Raw genomic sequence first — 27,051 nt, forward strand, 5'->3', positions numbered from 1 at the left:
ACGGTGGGTCATTTCTCATCGCGTTCAAACATGAAGACCGTGTTCGTGACTGTCGGTACCACCAGTTTTGACGAGCTCATTGAAGCCATCATCAGCCCGGCTGCTGTGGAGGTGAGGAAAACACAATCACATATTCTCAGCTATAGAAATAGTTTTCTGAACTCATAACACGCCACGATGAGAGAGAACGCTCACAATGGTTTACATGGATCAGGTTTTAGAAGACATACGTTTTAAAATTAATAATAATAATGAATAATACTCTAACAAACGTTTTACGAGACAAGTGTCTTTAAAAAGAGTTGTGTGGAGGAGAACCCGACCCACAATCAAGGAGCAACGGCTTGAAAGCACAGTAAAACAGTGCTGGGGTTTTAACAGTGGTAGAGTTTTAACACAGTTTTCAACTCGAGGACCAAAGGGTCCGTCCAGACGAGAGTCAAAAGGTCCAGCATGTACTGTGGGGTCTGTACATGAAATGCCTCTAAAAGTAATTATCATGCACAGTTTTGGATACTGGGTATTTCCAATGCCAAATACATAAGATGTTTTAACTAGAATTGTATTAAAGCCTGGAAATCTGTGTTTTTGCGTTTATAAGATCGTGCTATGAATTATGTAGGTTTTGAAAGACCGTGGATATGAGAGGCTGGTTCTTCAAGTTGGAAGAGGCACCGTTTTTTCCAACATCTAAGACCTGTTCACACATCACTCTGGAGACCTTTCGTTATAAGGACTCAATCGCGGAGGATATCAAGAACGCTCATCTCATCATCAGTCATGCAGGTAATACAGAAGCATCAGGCTACTGACTGTAGGAACGAAAGCTGTTTCATGCCATTCAGCATTTCACTGTTTTCAAGAAAATATGAAGTTATTTGAAAAGTAAGTTGCTTGTTTTCTCTCTCAGGTGCAGGGAGTTGCTTGGAGGCACTCAGTGCTGGCAAGCCTCTGCTAGTTGTTGTCAATGACAAACTGATGAACAACCACCAACTGGAACTGGCCAAACAGTTGCACTCTGACTCCCATTTACTATACTGCACATGCAGGTTTGGGTTTCTACACACACCAGACGGATATTTACCAAGATGCACATCTCAACTTATTCTCCTCTCTTTCAGCACCCTGACAGCAACATTGAGGACCATGAATCTCTCTATCCTCCAGCCCTTTTTGCTCGGACAACCCCAAAACTTGCCAACTTTTTAGACAAAGCACTGGAGTAAAATGAGATCTCTGCCATTATACTCATAGACATATACACGTACTATGATCTTGCTACATGCTTGAAATTGATAACTTAAAGGTGCACTATGTATTTTTCTAGCAGAAGATCTGCCACCAACATGGACATGTTAAGACTCTGCTTACAATGTTCCACAGTTTGGCAAGTGGCACCATTATTGTTGCAAGTTGCAGATCAGATATTTGGAGAGGTGAACCTGCTCAGTAAGAATGCATATTTTTCGGGGTCTTTCAAACCAAACATGCACTAAAGGAGGGGAGCCTTTATATCTGTGAGCAATTTCACATGGACAACATTTTTATTAAATGTTTGGTTGAATCTATTTGCTTAGGAATTAAGAGTCCTAAACTGTCAAACATAAATTCTCCATCTGATTATTTCATACCCAGGTTTAAAGGAACAACTTATGTGTAGGCCTGTCATGATAACACATTTTGAAATACAATATATGGCTGAAGAAAATATAGGCGATAAATGACATGACATTAAAACCATTATGCCACTGACATAAAAACCCTGAAGCAGGAATTTTCCCCAAAAAACACTATTCTATATGTACAGTACTGGTAATGAACTGAGCTGCAATAAATACATGAAACACTTGATGAGTCATAGAAGTTATTTATTCAAACTTCAGCTTCAGCTGAAATCTTACAAAGTACAAAAAAATTACAAAAACAGAAAGAAAAAGTGCCCATGATAAATATGAACCCCCAGTGATTGTTCCAGCTCTCATGTATTGAACGATAAGTCGATATAGTAATTATTTTGACAAGTCTACTAATGTGAAATAAACGTATTATTGAAATAATGCAAGGTTTGCATAATAACTTGTTTATTTCTAAATTTAACTTTTGCAAAACTACACTAGCTTTTAGCAAATTGTGCATAGTTTTTTTGTTGTGCTTTGCCTTGCATCAAGGATCTGGTTTTACTTGCCATGCCTGAGGTTCACATGATGTTTGTGCAGACTAGAGCATGTGAATCTAATACAGTCTAATAGTGTTATGCTCTCAGGCAAGTTTTTTTTTTTTTTCTGAAAGGACAGTGCATTTTACAGAAATCATCTCCATCTAATGTACATTCATGCTATTAAAGTCAGCAAAACACCACTACTTAAACTGCTGGTTTAATATTATTTGAATAGGCACAGATAAAACAAACATAGATAAACAATTCAGTAATCTGATATAGGTATCACAGTGTTTACTGCCTTGGCTAATTCGCAACACCAGTCCCCAGAAGGGCTTGTAAAACTGCAAATTTCCCTCAGAAGCAGTGGGATTATTTGTAGAAAAAGCAATAAATACAGTGAATATATAAAAACAACAACAACACACACACACACACACACACCCACTCACACTTATAAACTCTCTAGAATAAACTTATTAAAAGTGGAGCAAGATTTTATTATCTGATGAGAAATGTAACCTGACTTTTTAAAATTTCTTTCAAAGTTGCAGGTAGAACAAGGACACCACAGGGGAGATGTCTTCTAGTCAGTGCAGTGGAAGAGGGCTGTGGAGAAGGATGTGTGGAATGGGTCTGTTAATATTGCCATAGGGTTATTTATATGAACATGCATTACCCTATATCTTGAAGAAACATGCTTTTCACCAAGTATTTAGTATTAGACTATAACATACAGAGATCATTATTTTACATTATGTACATTGTAAACCATTGATTTTAATCTGCATAATAGAAACTGGTCCCTTGACTTCCTGTTTAAAGCTGCAGAACTGACATGTCCCATGCTCTGTTTTTTCACCATAGCAAACAGCAAATTTTCATCAACATGTTATTGTTAAAGTCCTACATGTAAGACCCAGAGTCTGATTTGAGTAGTGGGCGGGGATGAGTTGGTGGGTGAAAGCTGAAATTTTCTAAGCGAAACGAAAACATGTTTGTAAATGTAACTCGAAGTAAGTTAATGTTGAGGGAACACATTTATAACATGGTAAAAGCTCACATTTTAGTCAATTTTATAGGTCAATTCATAATATGCCACAAATATTTATTTATTTTTATTTTATTTATCTTTATTTATGCAGGGGAACGCAATGAGAGCAGGGGTTGGGTTCTATTTTTCATGTGCACCCTAAAATACAATTAAAATACAATACATGCAGCAAAAAACAAACAAGTGCACATATGAATAAAATAGCTATAGTTTAAGTTTCATGTTGGCTGCCTACTAGTCATCATCTCGACTAACTTATTGTGTTCTGCCATTGGTCTCTGGCTGTTGTTTGCAGATGTTCATTAGCATTTGGAAGTAGCCTCAGCTCCGCCCCTGCGCTGTGATTGGACGCACTGTTACTGGAGCTGTCAGCCCAGGCAGGGGAGGTTTTCTCCGCTGCTTCTGACCGGACCGCCGCTACTGCCCGTCTCACTCGCAGCGGCAGTGGGAGCAGGCAGCCCCTTTCGCCTTTGTTCGCTGGCCTGAAGTCACCAAGGAAAGTACAAAGCTGCTTCCATGAAATAGCACACTTTCTGAAAAATGATCATCTGTACGAGTAAAATGGAGTACCCCCTTAGAGCTCAGTGCCAGCGACTCCAAAAACAGGTAGGTTTGACTGAGCTAATGCTAAATAAGTTCTTCACAATTAATGCTAACGGCTAACTAACTCCCACTTCATTCATTTTAATTATCTTATAACTGACAAACACAAGGACCGTTGCAACTCCATATTTTAGCTTTATTTGCTATATTTGCAATTACTTTTTTTTTTTTTTACAAGCAAGAATACAAAATAAAGAAGACGAACTACTGACTTGTTATTACGTAAACTTAAGATTTTATTTTACAAGTTGCCTTTCGTTTCTTTTTCATTTTTGCGAACTGTCTTGAGCATCCATTGAGTGCTAATAGTTTTATTTATGTAGTTACCACCTCTATAACCAAATCTTTGCACTGGCATTCAGTTTGTAACAGTTAATCACGCAGCTCATGCTAGTTTTTTGACTATTTTTGAGTATTTCTGAGTATTTTAGAAACCTACTTTTAATCTGCAAGGACCTAACAACTCTTAACATGGTTTTATATGTATATGCTACTAGATCTCCAAGAACCATTACAAGGGTCTGAATAAACAAAGGGCAGTATCCTAGTATCTCGAGAAGTAAACTGAAAATAGTCTTTATTAATCAAAAGGATTTTTAAAAATTAAAACGCACAACATGGGCCATTGGTTATTACCAATGACATCATCAGGATTTAGTAGAGAGGTGTCTGAAGTAATGCAGTACCGTTATTGACCATTAAATAGAAACATGAACTACTCTTGTGGCTATTATGCAGTTGATGCTTCATTACACCTCCTCACCTTAAATAAAGGTACTGTCAAAAAGCACTATTTCTACATGTAGAAGGCATTCAAGTGACTAGGAGGGAGCTGTTTTGTTGGGTGAATTGGGCTGCCAATCAAAGTTGTTTTTCTCCTCTGTGACTGCTTTTCATTTTATAGCAGACAGGGGGCGCCATTTTAAACATAAGCTTCAGATTTCGAGTCAATAGAACTGGAGCACAACACAAGGAGGAATTCGGGATCCTTTCTTTAATTTTAAACCCGTTTATCAGAAATGTGTGCTTTTGCATCTAAGTGATTATACTTCAAGTAATGCACATGTATGTAGTTACAGAGTTAATATTGTAAGTAGATATCCCCATACATTCGCTGTGGTCTTCTCTAAATGCCCTTGGCTTCTTTTGTACATGACATGAAGTGATTATGCTCATTATTAAGTTAGTAATGTTGTGTGAAACTTCACCCATGCCCAGCTCTACCTGCATTACATTTATCCACTGGATTCAATACTTTGCCGTTTTGTTTTCTAACCTGCATACTTGTTTGTATTGTTGTATGCGCACAAGACCTACCCAGGCAGCAGCACTCCTCCCGCTCCCTCCTTGCTCCTCACCAAAACTCTTTGGGTTGCAGGTTTGTTTTGCACAGCTCACAGAGTTCAGGTTGCAGGGAGCCAAAATCCAAGTGCTGCTTGTTTATATCCAGTGGGTTGTTTAGCGAGAGAGGGAGGTGTGGCGTGTGATAAGGATAGACCCTGTCCCCCTCCTATCTCCACTCTATGTACACATGAACACAGCACCCCTCAAATGCATCCTTTTTCAGTCTTGTTCACTGGAAGCTCCTATGCTGCTGCTGTGTTGTGAGTCAACCAGTTGTCAATGCCTGTCTTTGTCTGCCTGTACCTTTCCTCCCCACACTGACGTCACTTTTTTTTGTTTTTTCCTGCTGATCATAAACCACTAACCTAATGTGTGTCTCCCTGTAAATCATGCGTCTCGGTAAATGAGTGCTTTACTACTTGTTTGTCATTTAAATTCTCGGGTTTTAATACACCACACTTGTTACTGACAATCTGAAGCTCATATCTTTACACTCCAAAATTACTGTTTTAATTGTAGCTCCACATACTGTTACAGATGAAATGATGTCTTTACTTTGCAGTGTACATCCACCCACACAGTGTTACCAGCCTTTTTTTCTTCCTTTCTTGTGGCTGTGTTTATCATGTGGGTGGACACACAGAACAATATGGAAAGTGTTTGTATTAAAGTAATGCTATTTGAAGCCATGTGTTTTCAGGGGTTATGCAGACAGGCATGTGAACAACTTAAGTGCAGACATTTTAAATCAACATTAGCCAATAAATGACAATATTTTATAATTGCAATTTTTTAATGACTGAACAAAACTACAGATTTTTTTATCAGTGCCATTTAACCAAACGTGTCAAATTTCTTCCTTCAAAATCTTGACTCCAAACCACATACTTTCACTGCTAGAAAAGACCTCTTAATCAAAAATGTTTGAGTGAGTTTGAGATTGTGTTCCTCCACCTTCTTGACTAGATCCCAAATAAGAAATGATTTTGAAGACTTCATAACATACCAGTCCTGGAACAGGCCACCTGCCTGTTGGCTGGCTATTTATATATTTATTTATTTTGCCTGACAAACTAACCACTTTGCGAGCAGATTGCAATGTGTCATTTCCTGATGTAGGATAAAGTGTAGTTCCTGTTTGAGTTTGGATTGTTTCTGTTGCAATTTTTACACTTTACTAGGGCACAATTATTCCTTGACATCTCAGTTTTCCGCACCACAAGTGTAATAATCATTTAAAGGTACACTATGTAACTTTTCTGCTGAAGGGTCTGCCAATTGCATGTCTCAGTTGAGATGTTACTTCTTTGACAAAAATGTTCCAGAGTATGGCATTAAATTTATCTAGCACTGTTGAGACAAGCACCTGGTGCGAGTAGGCCAAGTTATAGATCAGATCAGTTTTTAAAGGTGTTTTTGAGCAATAAAACACATGTAATGGAATAAATGTAAGATGGATAAATTTCCTGTCACATTTTAGAACTTGCCAGGAAAAGCAATAATGGAGACAAGGAGGTGGCAGACTCTCATTTATTGTTTATCTATTTAATTATTTATTAATTTTATTATATAACCTAAATTATCAGATATTGCACAGGACAGACATCTTTTCCTTCTGTGGCAAGTTGGAGCTTGATGTTATAGTGCCCTAGATTGTTATGTTCTTGTCTTGCTGCAGTAGAACTGTGTGTGATTGGCAGACACTTGTGTTTTACATGTCTTTCACTTCAACTTAAGTGGGTCAACACACAACTGGGGTCATTGCCTAAGCTTGTGGCCATACCAGCTTGTCAAAGCCTGATCTCGTCAGATCTCAGAAGCTAAGCAAGGCCGGGCCTGGTTAGTACTTGGATAGGAGACCTGTAGGAGTATCGGGTACTGCAGTAGGGTGCCAGTGGCAAAAACTGACATTGTTTCCTTAGACAAGGCACTTCACTCTCATTGCCTGGTGTGTGTGACTGTTGGAGGTGGTCCCACGGGCCGATGGCACAGATTGGCAGCATCGCTTCCGTCAGTCTGCTCCAGGGCAGCTGTGGCAATAATAGTAGCTTACAACAATCAAGTGTGGAGTGAATGAATAATGGACTGTAAACCGTCTCTCAGTGTCCAAAAAAGTGCTTTATAAATCAAATGCATTATTATATTATTATTGTGTATGTCTTACTCTACTCACTCTACTCACAATGCCTTTTCCCTCTCTGTAGGTCTCTTAAGATTTGTTTAAGAGTGATTTGTGACTGAAGTAGGCTTCACTGGTGGATTTGACTGTATTTAGGTCAAGAGGTGGAGCCCAAACCCAGATCAGGGGGAGCTCTTTGTTGCCGTAGGCCATAGGGATATAACTGTAGTACAATCCTACATTACTCAAACATTACTATTTAGGTATAGGTGCTTCTGGTGAGGACTGAGCCATTATTCAAATTTGGATTCAGTAATTTTTTTTTGTCCATGATATGCTTGAGTCTTTTTATCAAGAGGTTACCACCCTCTGTCAGCAAAAGAATGTAGTTTGAAGTAGAGTTCAGACTCTGGAGGAAGAAATTTCACAATATTTTGTGTTAAATGATACGGATTTCAAGTCTGTATTGTTTATGTTCAGGGAATTCATATTTTATTTCTTTGTTAATAAGTAATTGGATTGAAAATTGAAATCAATATTTCTTGTCATATTGCCCAGTCCTAGTTATGAGTAATGAAAAACTCTGGCTACACTGCAGTAAACCTTTGGCTTTAATCAGTGAATATGTTCAGACCTGGGCATTTTGCGGACTAAGGCCCTTGGGCTGTTTTAATCCTGCTGCCCACAAGTTTTTGATAACGATTATTACAGTAGGCGATATTTCACAGTAATGTGCTGATGTGCATTTGTTACACCAGTGACCAGATTGGTCCAGCTCTCCACCTTCAGGCCTGGATTTAAATAAGGCTCTCGAGAAAAAATAATTGTCCAAACCTGAACTAACATGTCCTGGGATATTCTGTGCCCATTTTTTTTATTCTTAATGGGCAACAGTGTTAAATGCTAATGGCTGCTGCAAAGCTTCTCTTTTCAAAGTCTCTTCATGTTCATGCTGTTTTTTCCCCAGCTTTCTCATGCAGTTGCATAAGTTGCAGTTGCAGTACATACATATTTTAGTTGTAGTGTATGCCCCTTTGTGTCAGTGCTTTAATAGCAGTGTGGTGTGATTGTTTACAGGTGATGGTTAATGGTGAGAAGGAGCGGGTGTCACTGCTCTTCATGAAGCTGGCCAGTAGGGGCAGTGTGGACACTGTGGCTCAGCAGATGGCCGCACACCCAGAGTATCTGGAGAGCTTCTTGCGCACACAGCACTACATCCTGCACATGGATGGCCCCCTGCCACTGCCCTACCGACATTACATCGCCATCATGGTCCGTGCACAGAACATGAAGTTCATTTTCAGAGTGATACATGTTTGAGCTTCCATTTTATCCCTCTGATGCAGGCAGCAGCTCGACATCACTGTAACTACCTGGTGCACCTGCACTCAGCCCAGTTCCTTAGGGTCGGAGGAGACCCTCTGTGGCTGCAGGACCTACAGGCTGCTCCTGCTCGGCTGCGTCTTCTCGATCAGATCAACAAAGTCCTGGCCCACCAACCGTGGCTTACATCCTGTGCACACATCCAGGTACATGTCTAAACCAGTTGTCCCAAATTAAAGTATTTCTGAAAAAAATGTAATCTTCTAAATCCTCTCTGGTGTCCAGGCACTACTGAAGTCCGGTGAGCAGTGCTGGTCTCTGGCTGAGTTGGTGCAGGCTGTTGTTATCCTGGCCCACTGCCATTCACTTTGTTGCTTTGTGTTTGGGTCTGATGCCGAGTCAAACTGTGCCTCATTCGCCAAATCTCCCAGTGGTACTTCGCCAAAGTACTGCCCTTTTGACGCTGCCAACGGCAACACCAATGTGCCTCCATCTCTGACCCCGCCCCCTGACCTCATAACACACCGGAGGGTACCAAGAGAATTAAACTATTAAACTTTCTAACGTAGAATATAGCTATGTATAACGTATAATGTGTAACAAATTGTTTTTCAACTGGTAATTTAAAAAGTATTTTTCTTCTCAGTCTTTAGACTCCAGTGGTGACATGACAGGTTTAAAGGAGAGGATTCAGAAGTCTCAGGAGGAGTGTGAGAAGAGAGAGGAGCGGCTGATGCAAACACAGGCACTCCAACAAACTGGTGAGTAAAAACATAGGCTCAGAACTGGACTCAAACTGTTACTTGCATTATGTACACTCAGCTAATGGCCTTCATAGACTAGACTTACTGACACTTCTGTTCTGTGTTCTGTTAGACCTGGAAGAAGAGGAGGAGGTGATCTGCTTCACAGACTTGTCCCGTTTTATCACAGATCCTGAATTCTGCTATCAGGAATTTGCCCGGCGGGACGACCACTTTCAAGTCTTCAGAGTTCAGGTCCAGACACTTCATGTGCTAATATGTTTGAAGTCATCTTTCATATTAACTTGTTCTATAACGCTTTATTTAAATGAAATGTGTTCTGTTTTCTTATTTTGCAGGACTATTCGTGGGAAGACCATGGCTTCTCATTAGTTAATCGGCTATATTCAGACATTGGGCACCTTTTGGATGATCGATTTCGAAGTGTGGCCACTCTTCCCTCTTTACACAGTCATGACCTGAAAAGGGCAATCTGGAACTACACGCATTGTGTTTTAGGAATACGGTGAGTGTAATGACAGTACAATACAGTTTTGGTCTTTTATCAAATGCCAATAAACCTTTTGTGTACATTTGTGACTGAAGGTATGACGATTATGATTATGGAGAGATGAACCATCTTTTGGAGCGAGACTTCAAGTTCTACATCAAAGCAGTGGCTTGTTTTCCAGACACCACCAAGACATCAGTGTGCCTGCTCAGTTGGACCTCACTAAAACCTTCAGAACGGGTATGGAAAATATTTTAGCCTCACATAAGAGAGTGTCATATGTGAGAACATGTGAGTTTTATAAATGTTTCTTTTAACAGAAAATTACATTTTAAATACCTATTATACATTAACAGTTTTTTTATTCGTAATGATTTAAGTTAGTTGTTAGTTAGTTGTTTTCTGAATCTGCACTCTTGCAAATGTCGCTTTTAAGTATGGCTCTGAGACAAGCAAAAATTCGTGCGACGACGTTACTTCAAGGTGTGTAGGGCATTTGCAGGGTGCACAGCGCCGCTTGCTGGACAAACTTGTGTACTACACTCAGTGATGACAAGAATATTGAAAATGTTTTATTTACAGAATACCCAATACCGAAAGCAATCCTTTCAATGGGCCAGTCAAAGTACTGTATTCTGAATACTTAGACCACTTACAAAATGTGACATTTAATTACAAACAGATTTATTTTTTTTGTGGACTGTTTGTTATGCATTAATATATGTGTAATTAAAGACAAAAAAATCACGCATGCAGGTCCTGCAAGAGCTGAGCTTTTTTTGTACTGTGCAGTTCAAAGCCACAATTACATGATGATGTACTGTCATGTATTCCTTTCTAATTTAGGAAAGTAACTGTAGTCTGAATACCACCAAATGAAAGAGTAACTGTAACTGAATAATAAGTGTTCAGAATACATATTTTCGGTACGTGTATTTAGTTATTTCCCAAAACTGGCTACGGTGTATTCAAAAAATGTGGATAAATTTAGCTTGACTGTTACACTGGCTTAGGTTTGGTTTAAAAGTTCGAATAATAACTGACATTATTATGATTATTTATTGCTGATATTCTGCAAAACACTCACTTAACAGTCACTTAATCTCAACTCAATGACATAGAACATTTTTATTATAAGTCAACATTGTTTTTTTTAATAAAATAAGTAAGTATTAAGTAAGTATTTTTGGATCTTAAATGGGGAGCAGCATATAAATAAATGATCAGATACAGATGCACTGGCTTTTACCCCAAACTGAGTGTGTGACATCATGAAAATTACTTTTTGTTCTTCGTCCCTCAGATACACGTGAACTTGTTAATCATGGAGGCGCGGCTGCAGGCGGAGCTCCTGTACAGCCTGCGGGCCATCACCCAGTACATGATACTATGAGGGAGACAAGTCTCTACTCCAGCGGTACGGACACCCAACTGGGGCACTTGGGTGTACTTGGGCCTACATGGGACAACAGCAGCACTTTTGGGGAGACATGGCTTCATGAATGTTGCTCTTTTTTATTTAAACTATAGTGTGCCACAACTGTCTGCTAATACCTGTTGTGCTGTCAGACATCTGGGCATGAACAAATGTGCAATTCTAACTAGTTCTATATTTTGTTTTTATTTTCATGTAGCAATGGCCAATAGTCATTTTTAAATGACTATAACTGATGTTTGAGTCTAAAATATCTTTTTCTATCATTTGAATGTCAACGGGAGTTAAGTGGAGTTCATTTTCGACAATCCTCGTCCATGTTTTGGTGAGGGACTGAGTCACGTATTGGACTGTTGTCAAAGACATATGTTTTACCTGATTTACCAAGACATTGTAATAATTCAGAACAGAGCTTATGACATCACTATAGTTACTTTTATTTAAAAGCACTTTTTAACTTTATTTATATTAAAAAGAAGCTTACGTTGAAGGTTTCACACTCCAATCCAAACAAATGACTTAAACATCTGACAACATTTGATCTAACGCTAATTTCTTTTTCTGAAAAAGACATATTAATGGTCCAGTTATTAGAATAGGCTAATGTACTAGGTCAAAAATCAAAACAAGAAACTCCTAGTAATCGAAAAGGATAGGAAAAAACGGTCAAGTGATTGATTATTGAGAATCATTTGTAAATTAGATTTTGCAAAGTAAATCATACTGTTATCAGTTAAAAAAACAAACAAAAAGTGCAATGTTTCTTTCATACATTTTTGTTTTTTGCATGTTTGTTGGCTTGCCAACTGGCTAGCCAACACTGTGTGAACAGCTGTTAAGGCATTAGAAGGCCAGATGTAGATACATATCGATAAATGTGATAAATCCAAGTGCCTTCAGGTCAAAATTGGGGTGTTTCTGAAACAAAGATTAGACTGACTTTGGGCCTATAACAGAATCACTTCCACTGAAAAATTGCAGCAACGTCAGCACCAGTACCAGCTGTGTACAAATATGCTTTCAAATTCAAGAGCCTTGGACACACGTGGATGTAAGTGTTCATCTTTACAAAAAAAAAAACATAATAAAAAATGAAGTTTTAGCTCAGAAGACAATTGTAAAAGACAAAAAACACTTGAAAATGTGAAGAAGTGATGTTTTTTCTATAAAGATATTCTATTAAAGTACTTGTCTGTTGTTTTTTATTTCAGATGTTTGGAGTTTATCTTAATGCTTAATACTGTTTGTCATACAGCAAATGGGACAGTAAGATCACACAGGTTATTTCAATTAAATTAGGATTTACAAAGTTTTACATACAGGTCAACTTTTATCTTTAAACTAAAATATTCTATGTGGCACTACTGACTAAAGTTAATCTAGTTTTAAGGTATAAAATGATGCAAAGACGCTATTAAGCACAAGTAGAACAACAATGGTTTATTGAGTTTATTGAATTAATGTCTTCTGTTATTTCCGACTGACTTTATATTTTGTAAAAATTAAAAACATCTGGTCAGGCGAGGGTTAGGATTAGGGTGAAAAACTATAAACAAAGTCATGAACCTTATTGGCTTCTGCACATTAAGCCCCACCCACCCACAGAAAAGAAAATTAGAAACCCTTTGAAATGATTAAAATGCTGTCAAAAAGGGCTATTACTCATTATATGCATTACACATGGGGGTTAACATAATCTACTTTAAAAAGGAAAAAATATATGTAAAACATTACACCTGCCTGATTTTATGCAGTAGATAGGCAATTTTTCTGCAAAGGTTTTCTAAACAATCAATTGCACATTTTCCTAAAATGTCCTAATAAAAAAAAAAATCCATGCACTTTAAATTGTTTTTAATTTTTATACCATTAATCTGGAGAAATATTTGATATATATCTATTAAAGGAGAAACAATGAAAAGATAAAATGGACTAATTATTGTCTGCTAATTTCTGAATGAACATCAAATTACATTTTGTGCTTAGGCAGGTAACTCTTAGTAACCTTGGTAAATAAAATACCCATTGCATCATGGTGATCATGGTGTACTCTGAGACAGCCCTAGCACCAGTAATAAAATCAGTGAAAAAGAAGAGTGCTTAACACAAAACGTATTCACAAAGCTACAGTAAAACAATGATTATGAAGAGCATAACTTGAGAGAACTTATAGGGCATGACCCTTTGAGAAAATTACAAACAACAAAATGTGTTTTAAAGGAGAAGAGGGCAAAATTAAACCTATTACAGAGTTAACATGCTATAGTGTTCAAACATTGGCAGTCAAGAGATAAAACAAAAAACAAGCAATGTACAGAGCAGGGAGAGTTTCCCAACAACACTTTTGAGGAAAATTGAGAGTCGAGACTCCCAGCCAGCCTTGACTGAAAATAAAACAATAAATATTTAATCAATTCTAATACGACCTGATTTCCTGCCTCTTGGGGTGACCACGAAAGGCACCTCAGCTTCTTTTGAGATTAAGTTTTACCCTTTAAGGCTGTCTTTTCTAGAGATTCTTGGTGTAAGGAAAAAAAATCATTCAGAAGCACAGTTTGGGAATTTTAACAGTCATATTTTGATTCACAATTGTACTACTCTTAAGTTTGTTGTGACAGGCTGAAGCACTCCCTAATTGCCATGCAAATACAGTAGTGTTCCTTTGGTTATGTAAAAATGTACATGCATCTCATCCTTTACAAAAATAAAGTATAGAAAATTACCGTTAAAATGTTGTATAGAATGTAAAAAAAACATGTCATTAGTAATATATTTATATTTTCTAATATCTCGTTGATGCGCTCAATCTAAATTGTATATTAAAACTATAATCAAATATATTCTTTTTGTCCATCGCACACTATAAATTTCTTGAAAGTTAGTATTCAGTAATCAAAATGTAAGGATATTGTATCATGCAGCACCCTTGCTCCACTAATATCAGGATACTTCAGGATTCGAGAATGTTCTCCTGATAAATCTGCATAGAAAGACATTTTAAGTACATGTGCAAGGTGTACATAATATGCATACAGGATTTAAACTCTTGTGAAATGGTTTAACCTGGATGTGGGGACCCTGTGAAGCAGGGAACCTAAGTGCTTTGAAAATGCACAGACTCTTTGAAAAGTATAAAATATTAGGTAGAACATTTGACAAAGAAGCTGGACTGCTGTCTCAGACAACATAATACTTGGCCAACTTATCACCCATACCATAGTTAAATAACTGTACCTAAAAATGCCCAATTTTGTAATTCAGAAATCACTTTACTTCATTTTGTTACTTGAACTGCCCCTTAAGGCTTCAAACTTCCTCTGACTGACCCACCCATTTAACACACTGGATTGTAGCAAAAATGTCTGCAAATACATACCATTGTCAACATTAAGGGTCCTCTATTACATGATATTCAGGCTTTTAGACAAATTTAGACACGTGGCTATTTCATGTTTAATAACATGATCGAGAAATATTTACCAATAACAATTAACTATCAACATCAGTTGTTTTTTGGCCAATGAGACTACATGAGATAAAAACATTAGTCATAAGCTACAAATTAGCTTATTAGATCCATCTGAGATTGATGAGGTGAGTGAGAACAAAACATACAGGCGCACAATTTACACCAGGTTACATAGACTATTATGTAAACCAGCGGAACAGAGCTTTTGAAGCTCAGGGACAATCTAAATGATCATGGTGAGTACTAAATGCTCAAAAAGTCTGTTTAACATAATACAGGACCTTTAAATGTACTATTTTAAACCTTATCATCAGAAAAAAAAATCAAATCACACATCAAATTCCATATGGACAGAGATTTGTAGCCACTGCTATATTGCAGGTAAATGCCTCTGACTGTCTCATCACAGTCTATGGACCACCACGATCTTCACTTGTGACATCAATGAAATATCTTTGGACAAAGGAAGTGAAGCATTGCGGTCATTCTGCTTTTGATCAATAATTCAACTTAACAGAAAACAAGCCACTTCCATGCCGTGTACAACCATGGATTCAGAGGTACCATTTCTTCTGTAAAGCTTTTAGGGTTCAATACCATGGAAGTGCCTAACCCCCAAAAGACAGAGTCAATTTGTCTTTGTCTACTTTAGACAAAATGTAAAATAGATTACAAAAGAAGAGATGTCCAGGTGCCAATCCAAATACTAAGACATTATGCAGAGAAGCTTGGGACTCCTCCCTGTCTTCTGCATGTCTTGGCACATGGCAATGGTGAGGTCTGACTTTGTTGAAGATATCTTCAGCCAGTGGGGATGATCAATGCACCATTTATGTTGTCATTATCTGACATTATAAATGAAGATCATTGCCTGCAAAACCATAAATTAATATTCATTTATTTATTTATTGTACTTGAATTAGATTAGCAATAGGGCACAGCACTTGTACTACTACAATAATACTTATGTACCTGGCTTGTAGGTGCAACCTGATGAAGACTTAGCTGGGCACCCAGTTGTGGGAGGAGCCCTGTGTGGAGGCAGGCCCTGTGTAGCCTTGGGTCTCTGGGAGAATGGGGTCAAAGTTGAAGTCAATGCCATCCATGAGGTCAGTGTTGATGATGTAGTCCACATCACAATCCAGGTTTTCGGTGAACATGTCAATGTCCAAGTCTGTTGGCAGTCGATCTGGTGCGTTCTGGAAGCAGGTGGGTGCACCAAACTGACCCATCCCCTGTAGGCCCATGTTTGGATTAGCTGTAGGGACAGCACCCTGATGATGAGAACCCACTGCAGATACACCACTGTGCTGCGCTTTAGGGCCTGAGTGGTGGGGTGTATCTGGGGACAGGCCTGAAAGCATAGCCATGTTTAGTCCTATAGCAGGATGGTGGTGCTGCTGCTGTTGGTGAAGGTGATGTGTTTGTGACTGCATCTGAAGGGCCATGGGGGTCACAGTGTTGGGTTCCAAACCCTTTCCCATCAACAATGGCCCAAGTGAGGCTTTGTTCCGGACCCCCACCATAGATGAGCCCAGACCCATCAGCCCCACACCCCCAGGACTCTGCATGAGAGGGTCCACTTGAGACAGGAGGACCTCAGCAGGCGGGGGAGAGTCTGATGTTAGTAGTGCCTCCAGACTCGATGGGACATGGCCACTGTAGTGATTACTGCCTCGGGAGGAGCTGGACATTGAGCTGGGAATAGAGTTGGACAAGGGATTGAACAGGGAGTTGCTGAATGAGGGCTCTTTGCTGCTGGGGCCACACTGGGAAACTGCAACAGAGGTATTGCTGTGAGGGGTGGCCTGTGAGAGACTGGAGGCTTGCCGCTGGTGAAATGAGGAGAAGCTAGACCCCCGGGGCAACAGAGTGGAGGCAGAGGGCAGAGGCGTGGGGGGTGCAGGGGGGGCAGTGCTGGGACTGGCTCCTCCTTGAGCACTCATCAAAGTAAGGCCATCAATCAGGTCCAATTCCTCCATTAAGGTCTCTGTAAGAGTCGGGGTCGCATATCGCCCCAAAAGGCTGTCATCAGGCAGGTTATCATCCTCTTCCTGTCCTGGTGCGATGGGAGACAGGCGGCCACTCAGTGTGCTAGCATTAGAGCTGGTGCGGGGTCTGAAGGTGGTCCACATGTCTGCATCGTCCAGACTGCCCCGGGATGATGGGCTATTGCTGTTCACTCCCCATTTGGAAAACTGTTGGGAGGAGTTTGGACTGTCAGATCGTGCTGAGGCTCCATTACCCTCCGTCTGCAGCGTTGCCCCAGAACTAGACAAGCCTGAGGCAACTGCCTGCTTCTTGGTTTGCTTTGCACGCATGCGGCTCTTCAGTAGCTTGCTGCTGTTGTCCATGGATGCTGCTCTGCGCCGAGGAGCTTTGCCAGTTTTACCTCCTTCTGGGTTGAGCATCCACCATGAGCTTTTTCCAGTTGACTCATTGTGCACTCTCAAAAACTTGTTGTGGAGTGATAAATTATGCCGGATTGAATTCTGTTAATGAAAAGATAAAGGGCAAGCGATCAATATAAAATAGAATAATAAATAAAGCATAACTATTCCAAAGAATAGTAATCATGCTCATATCTCCCCATCCTCCACAGACAATTTGTTGTAACACATATTTATAAAAGACATCAAAATATTTTTGTTGCAACCATAAACATATTAATACTGCTAAAGGTAAACTTAGAATAATCTTGGGCATTTTCTACTAATTATAAAACAGTATAAATTACCTTCCAGCCTGCAGAGCTATTGCTGTCTCCTTTGTCTCTAAAATAAGGCACTGTTTTCACCATCCACTCATAGATCTGGGCCAGGGTAAGCCTCTTCTCAGGTGAGTTCTCAATTGCCTGACTAATCAGATCTGCGTAGCTCTGGTTTCCCCACGCGTTGCGGCGTGATGACCCTTTTCGGGGTGTTGCTGTGCCCCCTCCCGCGCTGGACACAAGCCCACCCTCTGCTGCCACCGCTGACTTTTCATATTCAGGTGTGATTTGCTGTGCCTCAGGCTTGTCCTCATCCGCGGGTGGGGTACCGGTAGCGGACTCACTCCCTTCTGTGCCTTCGGCTTTTACCACCGAGATGTCCGGTCTGGGTAGTGGCCACGTGCATGACCGTGGTCTACTTTGGGGCTCAAAATCTGGGTCAATCTGGGGCGTGTTTGACTCCTCCATGACAGTCCAATATAATTCCTCCTAATTTAAAAGTAGAAGTCACTCAAAACATGTACCTATAATTATGAAGAGCATAAAAAAGTATGGTTTAGTGATGGATGTAAACAATGGGTCCACGAAAAGAGACGTAATAATCTGACCACACCAATCGCTCCGGTTAATCCTCAGATTGGAGATTAGGGAACCCAAATAATCTCCTTAATAGTAACTATCATAAAGCTTCCTATATAGAGTGTAAGAGTCTCTTTGTTTGAATAAAATAAACAGCAACTATGGAAACGCCCATCTGGATGGTTTAGGCTCACATCAAATGAATGTAAAAGTGTCAGCCACTGCCACTTCTTACAGAAAAAAGAAGAATATCCAAAAAAAATATCCAAAGTTGAATTAAATGAACAATAAAATTTAGTTAAAAAATTTGTCTAAAAATGATTAGTTTCCCCCCCTAGAAAAACTAAGAAGTAGGATATTTGTACAGTACAGAGCGGTCTAACAAGGATTAGCTGGCTACTGTTACAAAGGAGCTTCTCAGGGGTGCCCCAGTCAGACTCCACTTGTAAACAACTCTATGTCTGGTCTGTCTGTCAGTAACTTAACTTTAAATTCCACGAAGAAAAAATAAGAAAACCCACAGTGTGGTATGGATGGGGCAGAACGGGTATTAGCAATGTGTTACTATGAAATGTCTGGTGTATTCATGGGTTTCAGACAAACACGTCCTTCCTGATTTAACGGACTGTAAGAACCCAGTGAGGACCTTTCCCCATTCAAAAGATATAATATTTTGATGTGAATTGCTTCAGTGCTATAACCACGGATAACAACTGTCATAAGATGAAACCCATGAATTAGCTAAAAACAAAGTATTTTAAAAACAGTTGCATTCAGCCTGAGTGCACCCTCATAAATAAGTAAATATCTACTCAAGAGATACAGGTATGAATCTTCGATGTAGTCCGCATAACCAGTCCGTGTCTCAGGTCTGTACAATCCGCCACATTGCGAACGGGCGCATGTCACCATCTGCCATGTTTCTCCACTCTGCCGCGGCACGATGCGCCAAGAAGCACTTAGAAAAGCATTTCGACTGAAGACCTCTGTTTGGTTCTTCTCCGTGTCCACGTCTCAAAAGTATACGGTGTTCGTGAGAGTGTTAAGTAAATTGGGGCCTCTTCCCAGCGCTTTTGGTCGTCAATCGCCGCAGTTTGAAAAGAGCACGATAGCCGCGGTAATGTTAGCCGCTTAAGCTCCTGCTACTCCAGAGTTTGCATTCCGCGAAAAAACTCGAAAAACACCTCACAAACTTCCTCCAAGTAGTAGTCTTTCTCCACTGGTCAGATTTGTTAAACTTATATTCACAGATTTTATCCCGTCGTCCACTTCTATGCCGATTTTGACTTGTTTTGTTTTGTTTTGACTCGAGGCGAAGACTCCCTTCTGACGTCTGTTTACCACTGTCAGGCAACACGATGTGCGCATGCGCATTGGGGACTTCTGGGAAACCGAGTCACAGAGCTCAAGTAAACACAGCTAAGGACTCAGTTTGTCGTTGTACCGGTACATTACATAATACTTTACGAAAGTAGGCAGCTCAGACACGCTTAAGAATAAGGTCATTAGGTGACTGAGAGGTCTACTAATAACAGTAAGACAAAACTCACCAGTTAACATTCTACACTGACTGACAAAGTTTGAAAATGTGTGGTCAAGTCAGTCACAAGGATCTGGCAGACAGAAATTAGCCATAAAAAGAAAGACTTAAATAAAGAACAGAAAATGAACAAAAACAGGTGAAATGTTGTGGGGCCTTAACATGTCAGGGTGAATCTGTTTCAGAAATAAAAGTCAAGATAACAGAATCATTATTTCAGGAAATTGTAGTGTTACTGAGAAGAAAAAAAAGTTTTTCTTTTTTTGAATTGATCAGTCATGATTTTCAATTCGATTTTATTTTATCTTATTAAAAGCCAATTAAAATACATGCACCTTTGATCATTGCCATTTAACACACAAACAGCCTCCAATGTCAGAACTCTGCACTAAACCAAATCCTTGTAGTCTAGACATAGGCCTCCCTATTTTTAAAGACCCACGCATTTCATTGATGATTAGAAATGACTAAATCTCTATCTACAGCTCTAAGCAGGCTGCTTCAGTAAATATTTTATTTAGACTTACATTTTATTCTATTCAGGATCATGTATGGTAAGTCAGCTGTGGTAAATGGTCACATTTTTATACAATGCTTTTCCACCTTCAAGGCACTCAAAGCGATTTACAATAAGGAACCACTCACCCATTCACTCACACATTACAGAGTATAAAGTATCTACATTTAGCATTGCGGTTTACTATTGCACTTTTATCTTGATGTACTAATGCTTAAGTTAATAACGATGAATAGTAGTAAGCTGCGCACACATAGAAGACAGTAGAATACATTGTTGCTCGGACTCAAGGACAGAACTGTGAGTCCCTGTGGCCCTGCCATTGCATAAGAGCTCACAAAGATAACACTCTGCTGACCATAAGATCCTGCTTCACACACCTGCTCTGATAAAACTATAAAAACACAATAAAACACAATTTAAAAAAACTGTAAACACACACGCCTCTATCCTTTCTGGAGGACCCGTAGCTATGCTATTCACTTTTGCCAGTGAGAGAGACTCAATGAGACTCAATAAATCCTTCTGACTTACAACAGACACTAGGGGCAAGGTGGATTAAGTGTCTTGCCCAAGGACACAACAATAGCATTCATCTGTGGGAGCTGGAATCACACCAATGGTCAATGGATCTGACCATTCAACCAATAATGTTTGCATTGAGAACAGGATTTGAAGCACCAAGATGATTCAGATAATTCGACAAACACTCTACCAACTGAGCTACTGTCACTCAGGTATCTTGACCACACATTTTGCTAGGCTATATAATATTTTCATACCATGCCAAGTTGAATATGAATAGGCCATATTCATATCAGAGCATATTTTCATCTTTGAAGCAATAAATAGACATACATAACACTTGAATTTGGGGTCACAAGTCTCAGACATAAGGTTAGTCAGTAGCTCATTCAAAATCAGCTCTTTCTAAATTTTACATAATCTCCATGTGTTGTTCTCATTAAAGACCTTGACCCCCAACCATTACAGACATTACCGAACCAGCCCTACGGTAAAAGCATTCTCCTATACTTTACACTGCCATAGCAGCCACAAAATACATGGGTTCACTAGTATCAACCAATATAAATGTTTATTTAAAAGTGATTCACAAAATACAAATAAAAACAAAACAAGCAATGAAATCATGGATAGAACGATACCTTCACTGCCACAGAAGAATAATAATTTATTGAATTTTCAAAGCTTCAGTAATTTTCCTCAGATCAGTACAGTGACTAAGCAGCAGCAAGATCACAGAAAACTCATCAAACTGTAAAATCCCACTATTCAAGTAACTTCAAGACTTCAGTAGAACAGTTAGTTGTAAGCAATTAGTTGTAAGGGACAGGGACTCCAATTCAGCCTATAGTATTATGCAGGGCAGGGGCTCTCTATATTTTCTTGGTAATGGCATCACGGTAAAATTGAGGATTTCAAGTCATGTTAATTACACAAATTAGATTAATTTATTTTATTGGTGTAGTTTTTTTTCCATCAAAAACATTATATGTTTAGGATTAATAAATGAACAAAAAGGGGAAAGAGTGGTCACAGTGAATGGCGATGAAAATGGAAGGAAAAAAAAGATGGTACTTTAATAAAAACGTTGTTTTTTGATTGAGGACATCAATTCCCAGTCACCTTTGCGGTAGCATCTGTGTTTACAACCAGCTGACTTCCGGTGTTTTTTTCGTCCGTTCGAGCAATACACAGATCCATTTAATCGCGCTACTTTCGATGTTTTACTCATAGAACACGACAACTACTTGGTTGTCAGCTCATCTTGATGTCAGTTTTCACAATTGTAATCAAATGCAGGTGAGAGCGTTCGAAAAAAATTGGGTATTTTTGTGTGTTAGCAGGTTAGCTTTCAGTTAGCATTCACCAAAGCCAGCTAACAGCGAACTCAAAGACCAAACCTTTAGATGCTCGGGTTTTCCTCTAGAATGGCCTTTTCATGTAACTGTTTATAATATGTTTGACTGGCTTTGTTTATTAAGGTATAAAGATGTATAACCACCACCTTGCTGCCCGACTCAAAACAATGTGTCTTCCCGTTCGCTATGAAGACTATCGTTGTTGCTTCCTCTTAGCATTTAATTAGCCTTTTACCAAAATTTTATGATTTCTGTGGGTTTATGAACTTTACAACATACGCTATTTCTGGGTTATAGCTAGTACTATTTTTGATAAATGTGATCAAGAGGTGATTATAAAAAACATAATATTAATTAGGGCTGTGTTGTGTAAATGTTCACCGCTTAGGCCATTTAACAAATGTGCAAACAGGACAGACGTCGGTGCCATTACTATTACATTTTTTTTTACTGAGACTTTGCCTTGCGCCTTATGTGTATTTTACACATGTTTAAAATACAGCAGTCTGTACAATCAGTTGTTCTCTACATACAAACTTATACACGTATCGGGTTATTTAGTAGTAATTTTCGACATTTGCCACATCCGTGTCCAGATGTGATGATGCATTAAAGATGCTGTGGTACCGGTCTGTGATGGCTGTTTGTGTTGTTTGTGTTAGGGCTCGAGCCCTCTCTAGCAGCTGAAGCTCTCAGACCTGACCTGTCTGCACATCATCTACCGCCTTCAGTCTGCCTCAACCATGACCAGCCAGAGAGATCTAGACATGGTAAGCTCCTGTGATTTTTGCATGATATAAATATAATGCAGCACATACCATTAGTTACGTTGATGTTGTAACATGCAGCGTCTCATTTTCTGGACAAGGTTCCTCACTACAAGCTTCTACCAAGTCGCAAACATGTATTCTTTTTTACATAAGAAACAATAATAAGTAGTAGTGAGGAAGTAGCAGTTGTAGTTTTTGAGTGGGTTGGTTGCTAGGGTTCATGGATTAGCATCTGTCCATAAACACTTGACTACTGCTCCTCTGACACCATCTGTCTAATCTCACTTAAAACTATGCCCTACTTTCAATTCAAGGTTTTGGTGCCAATTGATTTGACCCTCATAAATCCAAGTCACTCTTTATCCCAAAATTTCCATGTTGCATTTAACATTTATTCTATGATGAACTACTTCTCAGTATAACTACAATATGTATAATCTGTAGTTCTTTTATGACAATCTGAGACTATTTAAATCAAACAGCATTTATATTTTCAGGATGTGTGCATGTGGTGTGAAGTTAAAATGGTCAAAGAAAACATATGTATGACAATATAATAAAATAGGATTGTATATTGAGGTATTAACCGTTCATCTCAGTGGTGGGTTATTGGATGCTGCCATTTGTAACCAGGCAGATTTGGCATTGTTTTTATTTTGCTGGAGATGAATGAGGTGGAAATGGGGACAGAGCTTGTTAATGATGACATGGATGTGCAACCCCACATTGAGGTTATCTGGTTTAAGGGGGGAGGGGTTCACACAGGACCATCAAAGGCAGATTGTATTTGTAAACAGCTCAGAGTTGGGGCATCCTTGACGTCACACCCTGTGGATCTCTTTGTTCTCCCCTCTGTGATTTGTGATGTAAGAAAGTTCATGTCTATCCCCCGTTAAGTAGAGGGAATTAATTCCCTTAATCTATTTGTAGAGTAGCGGGTTCCCTTCATGAAAATTCCTGTTTAAATTTGGTTTTACTTAAAACATTATTTTATGGTATACGTGTAATTTAGAAATCTGTGTTTTTAATATTTGAGAAGTTGCTCCCTTCAGAAACTGTATATTAAAAATATATAACATATATTATCTAGCATTTTATCTTGTGCTAACTGAAACTGATTATGTAACATTTGTATTGAAATAACACACCAAACATTTGCTGCTTTTAACGGGATTTAAAAGTACTAGATGCTTTCTGAAATGACCTAGAGAATAATATCCGAAGAAACCCCCTTTATTGTGTTGCACCTACCACATAATTGTGATCAGAAGACCCAGAGCTGTCTGGAACACCTGGGGTTTTTGCATTAGGCCAACAGCCCACAGAGAGATTGGTGCGTTCTGAGCTCTAAAGGGCTAGTGTTCTTGCTCCCACACTTATCGTTGTGCCCCACAACAGGGGCTCGCTTCAGCATAAGCCTGTAGAATGAAGTTGCACAGTCAATGGGTGGAGATCTGGTGTGGATAAATGTAATTAGACTGGAATGCCTATCTCTTTACAGCCATGTGAAGGTCATCTCCTTCCTAGCCAGGTTAGACAGAGCACAGGGTGGGATCTCTCCACTACTAATGATGCACTAATATGGTTTACTGTGTGTTTTAGGTGCACCTCCGCCTTATCCTAGTCAGTGGAAAAACACAAGACTTCACTTTTTCCCCAAATGATTCGGCCACAGACATTGCTAAGCATGTGTTTGAGAACTGGCCTGCAGGTATGTGGTTTGAAATACTTTTATGTTGTGATTGTGTGCATGTATCTCAGTGTGTTTTCAACTATTATTTATGGCACACTGGCTGAAGCTGCACATCTTATTTGTCAGGATGGGAAGAGGAGCGTGTAAGTAGCCCTAGTATACTGCGGCTCATTTTTCAGGGACGCTTCCTTCATGGCAACGTCACTCTGGGGGGTAAGTTCTCATTACAGTTGACAAAGTATCATCCAAGTTGAGAGAATTTAAAAAAAAAAAAATTCATGGGAAAATGTAGTTTATATTTGACTTTAAGTATGTATATTCATGTGTATAGGGACATTCCTGAACAAGCTTGGCCTTGGACATGAGACAGAGCCACTGTTGTTGTTATAGTAACAGTTGTCATGGCAGACCTGTGGATTGTTCTTGTGGTTTCTTTAATCTCTTAAAATGGCCAACCCCATGAACTCTGAGGTTGTTGGAGTTAGAGCTCTGGGTACAGACAGGCTTTTTAAGTGTGCTGTACTTATTTTTGTTCATACTTTTTTTTTTTTTTTTTCCCCCAAGCTCTAAAGCTACCTCCTGGACGAACTACTGTAATGCACTTGGTGGCCAGAGAGACCCTTCCGGAGCCCAACTCTCATGGTAAAGTTATTCTTTTCTCTTTAAACTGTACATTAGTATTAACAGAGACTTTCCAAAGGAAGATTTACAGCACTAGCATTTTGGTAACAGTCTAGTTATTGTGAAAACTTTTACTGTTTGATTTTGATTTTCAAATAAACATAAACATTACCTAACTGAGTCCCCAGCTATGAGTTAAATATGTTCAAATCAAATATAGCTTTATATAGCAATTCTAATACCTATTTATTCTTTCAAGTCAGAAAGCGTAATGTGCCTCACATGAGTCTCTCATTTGGGTTGCCAATTTCAGTGATGAAATCCAGTTCTCCGATCTGAACCCTCACTTGCTAAACCCCAGCACCTGCAACCAATCATTTATCAGTGCTGGTGCAGCCTCTGCAGCTCAGTGAGTGAGTTCTGGTGGCTCTGAGCTTTCACATGAACCATGGCCTGTCCATGTGTTGAGAATGAGAAAACCTTGTACTATCTGCTGGTAGACACTGGCAGCTCAGGTTGTTGTGATTGTGGTACCTTAAAACTGTAAGTTTAGCAGTGCATACATTTCCTTTAATGCTTGTCTCTGTTTCTTGTAGGTCAAAGAAACAGAGAGAAAACCACAGAGAGTAACTGCTGCCTCCTCTTCTAAAGCCGTCAGACATGCATACATCCAGCCCTGTTCATCCTCTGCACTGACACCCACTCTGGAGTCCAGAGTCGGGCTGCAGTCTCATCTGCTTTAGCGCAACTCTTCTCCAAAGTTTGCTTTTGGTGCCAACATGGTAACGTCATTCACCTTTTACTAGAAGAACCTTTTATTCAAAGATTAAACCACAATGGACCTGTTTGCAGCAGGACACATTTCAAAGGTCTACAGTGTGGCTGCTGATAACTGATCTGTGGAGGTTGTGTATCTAACCCTGCCTTCTTCTCATATTGATGTCCTTCACCTTTACTGAGTGGTGTTAATCCTCTATGGCACTTCATCATCTAACGTAGTGATTTTACATTTAAGTAACCCAGATAAAATGTGCCATTCTTCTTGAACTCTTTCTACCCCTGCTTATTGTTCTACATCAAACCCATTTGGCGGGAACGTGACCAGGAATTCCTGATGGATGTGCAAGCTGGTAATCGACAGCAGCAGTCTTTGGGGAAGATTAAAAAGGCTGAAGATGGAGTTTAATGATGTTTTTCTCATGGGCCATTTGGTGCGGCAATCCCACCTTTGGCTAAGACTTAATGGAATATACTTTATTGAGTAAAGCCTATAAGGCAGGCCAGTTCAATGCAGATAGAAGAAGCAGCATTTGAAGATGGGAGTGTGGGAACATGGACAATAACTAGAGGAGTTGAAAATCATGGTAGACATCCTTCTCTACATTTGAAACGCTGTCTTTACTTCTTGTTTGCCTTTTATTGTGGAATTCATTAATATCATTAATATAAAATTTAAATATCAATTTTAATCTTGTGCATAGGTATCTGTTGAATTTTTGTGTGAGTGTGTGTGCGTGGAAGTGAGCCTGGCGTAGTGAAATGCATGTGACACTGTACAGTGGGGGCATGTGTTCTTAAAATGGTGGTGCACCGGGAAAAAGATGGAAACCTCTTGATTCCTTCCATTGAGTGTCTTGGGCTTTGTATTTGTTGTCACTTTGTGTCACTGCTATGAAGTTTAGCTCTGTATGAACCATGTAAAGACTAAAATGCAAAGAGGTAAACAAAAGCTTGTATTATAAATTAATAAATCTATAAATACAGCATTTTTGTGATCATTATTTTTTTCAAAGCTGTTCATTGACAAAAGTAACATCATTCAAAATAGACCTACTTTTACACCACGTTAAGATGGCCAACAGCAGAAGTCACTTCTGAAATCTACATGTTGAAGATTGTTTTGCATATTGGTACAATTTTGAGTATTTTATTTAACTCCAAAAAGCAGTGTGTTGACTTTGTTGTACACAGCTCAATGG

The 27,051-nt window shown here is 39.2% G+C and overlaps 4 protein-coding genes and 1 pseudogene across 4 annotated transcripts in view; 4 read left to right on the forward strand and 1 right to left on the reverse strand.

Annotated features, from left to right (window-relative positions):
• Positions 1-1,954, forward strand: part of zgc:92907 (uncharacterized protein LOC436733 homolog) — a 2,069-nt gene extending 115 nt beyond the window's left edge. Inside the window, 6 exon segments of the mRNA XM_033974710.2 lie at positions 1-111; positions 623-679; positions 681-786; positions 911-1,049; positions 1,122-1,192; positions 1,195-1,954. The exon segment at positions 1-111 is cut by the window's left edge and continues 115 nt beyond it. Coding sequence (XP_033830601.1) covers positions 31-111; positions 623-679; positions 681-786; positions 911-1,049; positions 1,122-1,192; positions 1,195-1,226 — 486 coding nt within the window. The 5' untranslated portion in view covers positions 1-30 and the 3' untranslated portion in view covers positions 1,227-1,954.
• A 1,633-nt stretch (positions 1,955-3,587) lies between these two features.
• Positions 3,588-12,479, forward strand: sesn4 (sestrin 4). The gene is made up of 9 exons (XM_033974267.2): positions 3,588-3,818; positions 8,356-8,550; positions 8,625-8,807; positions 8,887-9,132; positions 9,248-9,362; positions 9,478-9,599; positions 9,704-9,870; positions 9,951-10,095; positions 11,159-12,479. The coding sequence occupies exons 1-9, from the start codon at positions 3,753-3,755 to the stop codon at positions 11,246-11,248; spliced, it is 1,329 nt and encodes a 442-aa protein (XP_033830158.1). The 5' UTR covers positions 3,588-3,752; the 3' UTR covers positions 11,249-12,479.
• LOC117378183 (5S ribosomal RNA) lies at positions 6,929-7,046 on the forward strand (annotated as a pseudogene).
• Positions 12,480-12,726: 247 nt separating the features above from the next.
• foxo4 (forkhead box O4) lies at positions 12,727-19,420 on the reverse strand. The gene is made up of 3 exons (XM_033973958.2): positions 17,497-19,420; positions 15,732-17,251; positions 12,727-15,630 (listed from the first exon to the last, which is right to left on the reverse strand). The coding sequence occupies exons 1-2, from the start codon at positions 17,935-17,937 to the stop codon at positions 15,761-15,763; spliced, it is 1,932 nt and encodes a 643-aa protein (XP_033829849.1). The 5' UTR covers positions 17,938-19,420; the 3' UTR covers positions 12,727-15,630; positions 15,732-15,760.
• A 2,332-nt stretch (positions 19,421-21,752) lies between these two features.
• On the forward strand, positions 21,753-26,838 carry ubl3b (ubiquitin-like 3b). Its single transcript, XM_033974302.2, has 6 exons — positions 21,753-21,929; positions 22,651-22,758; positions 24,361-24,469; positions 24,578-24,664; positions 25,016-25,093; positions 25,669-26,838. Exons 2-6 carry the CDS (start codon positions 22,732-22,734, stop codon positions 25,719-25,721), a joined length of 354 nt encoding a protein of 117 aa, XP_033830193.1. The 5' UTR covers positions 21,753-21,929; positions 22,651-22,731; the 3' UTR covers positions 25,722-26,838.
• Positions 26,839-27,051: the final 213 nt, after the last annotated feature.

This window comes from Periophthalmus magnuspinnatus, chromosome 10 (genome assembly GCF_009829125.3).
Source record: "Periophthalmus magnuspinnatus isolate fPerMag1 chromosome 10, fPerMag1.2.pri, whole genome shotgun sequence".
NCBI classification, from domain to species: Eukaryota; Metazoa; Chordata; class Actinopteri; order Gobiiformes; family Gobiidae; genus Periophthalmus; species Periophthalmus magnuspinnatus.

What these genes read in the sequence shown, in the direction of transcription:
- sesn4 (XM_033974267.2), top strand. Translation starts at nt 3,753, where the DNA reads ATGATCATCTGTACGAGTAAAATGGAGTACCCCCTTAGAGCTCAGTGC. An exon ending in CATTGTGTTTTAGGAATACG is followed by an intron (nt 9,871 to 9,950) that starts GTGAGTGTAATG and finishes TTGTGACTGAAG; the next exon opens with GTATGACGATTATGATTATG. An exon ending in CACTAAAACCTTCAGAACGG is followed by an intron (nt 10,096 to 11,158) that starts GTATGGAAAATA and finishes TTCGTCCCTCAG; the next exon opens with ATACACGTGAACTTGTTAAT.
- foxo4 (XM_033973958.2), bottom strand. Translation starts at nt 17,937, where the DNA reads ATGGAGGAGTCAAACACGCCCCAGATTGACCCAGATTTTGAGCCCCAA. An exon ending in ATAGCTCTGCAGGCTGGAAG is followed by an intron (nt 17,252 to 17,496) that starts GTAATTTATACT and finishes TTTCATTAACAG; the next exon opens with AATTCAATCCGGCATAATTT.
- ubl3b (XM_033974302.2), top strand. Translation starts at nt 22,732, where the DNA reads ATGACCAGCCAGAGAGATCTAGACATG. An exon ending in GCCAGAGAGATCTAGACATG is followed by an intron (nt 22,759 to 24,360) that starts GTAAGCTCCTGT and finishes TGTGTGTTTTAG; the next exon opens with GTGCACCTCCGCCTTATCCT. An exon ending in GTTTGAGAACTGGCCTGCAG is followed by an intron (nt 24,470 to 24,577) that starts GTATGTGGTTTG and finishes CTTATTTGTCAG; the next exon opens with GATGGGAAGAGGAGCGTGTA.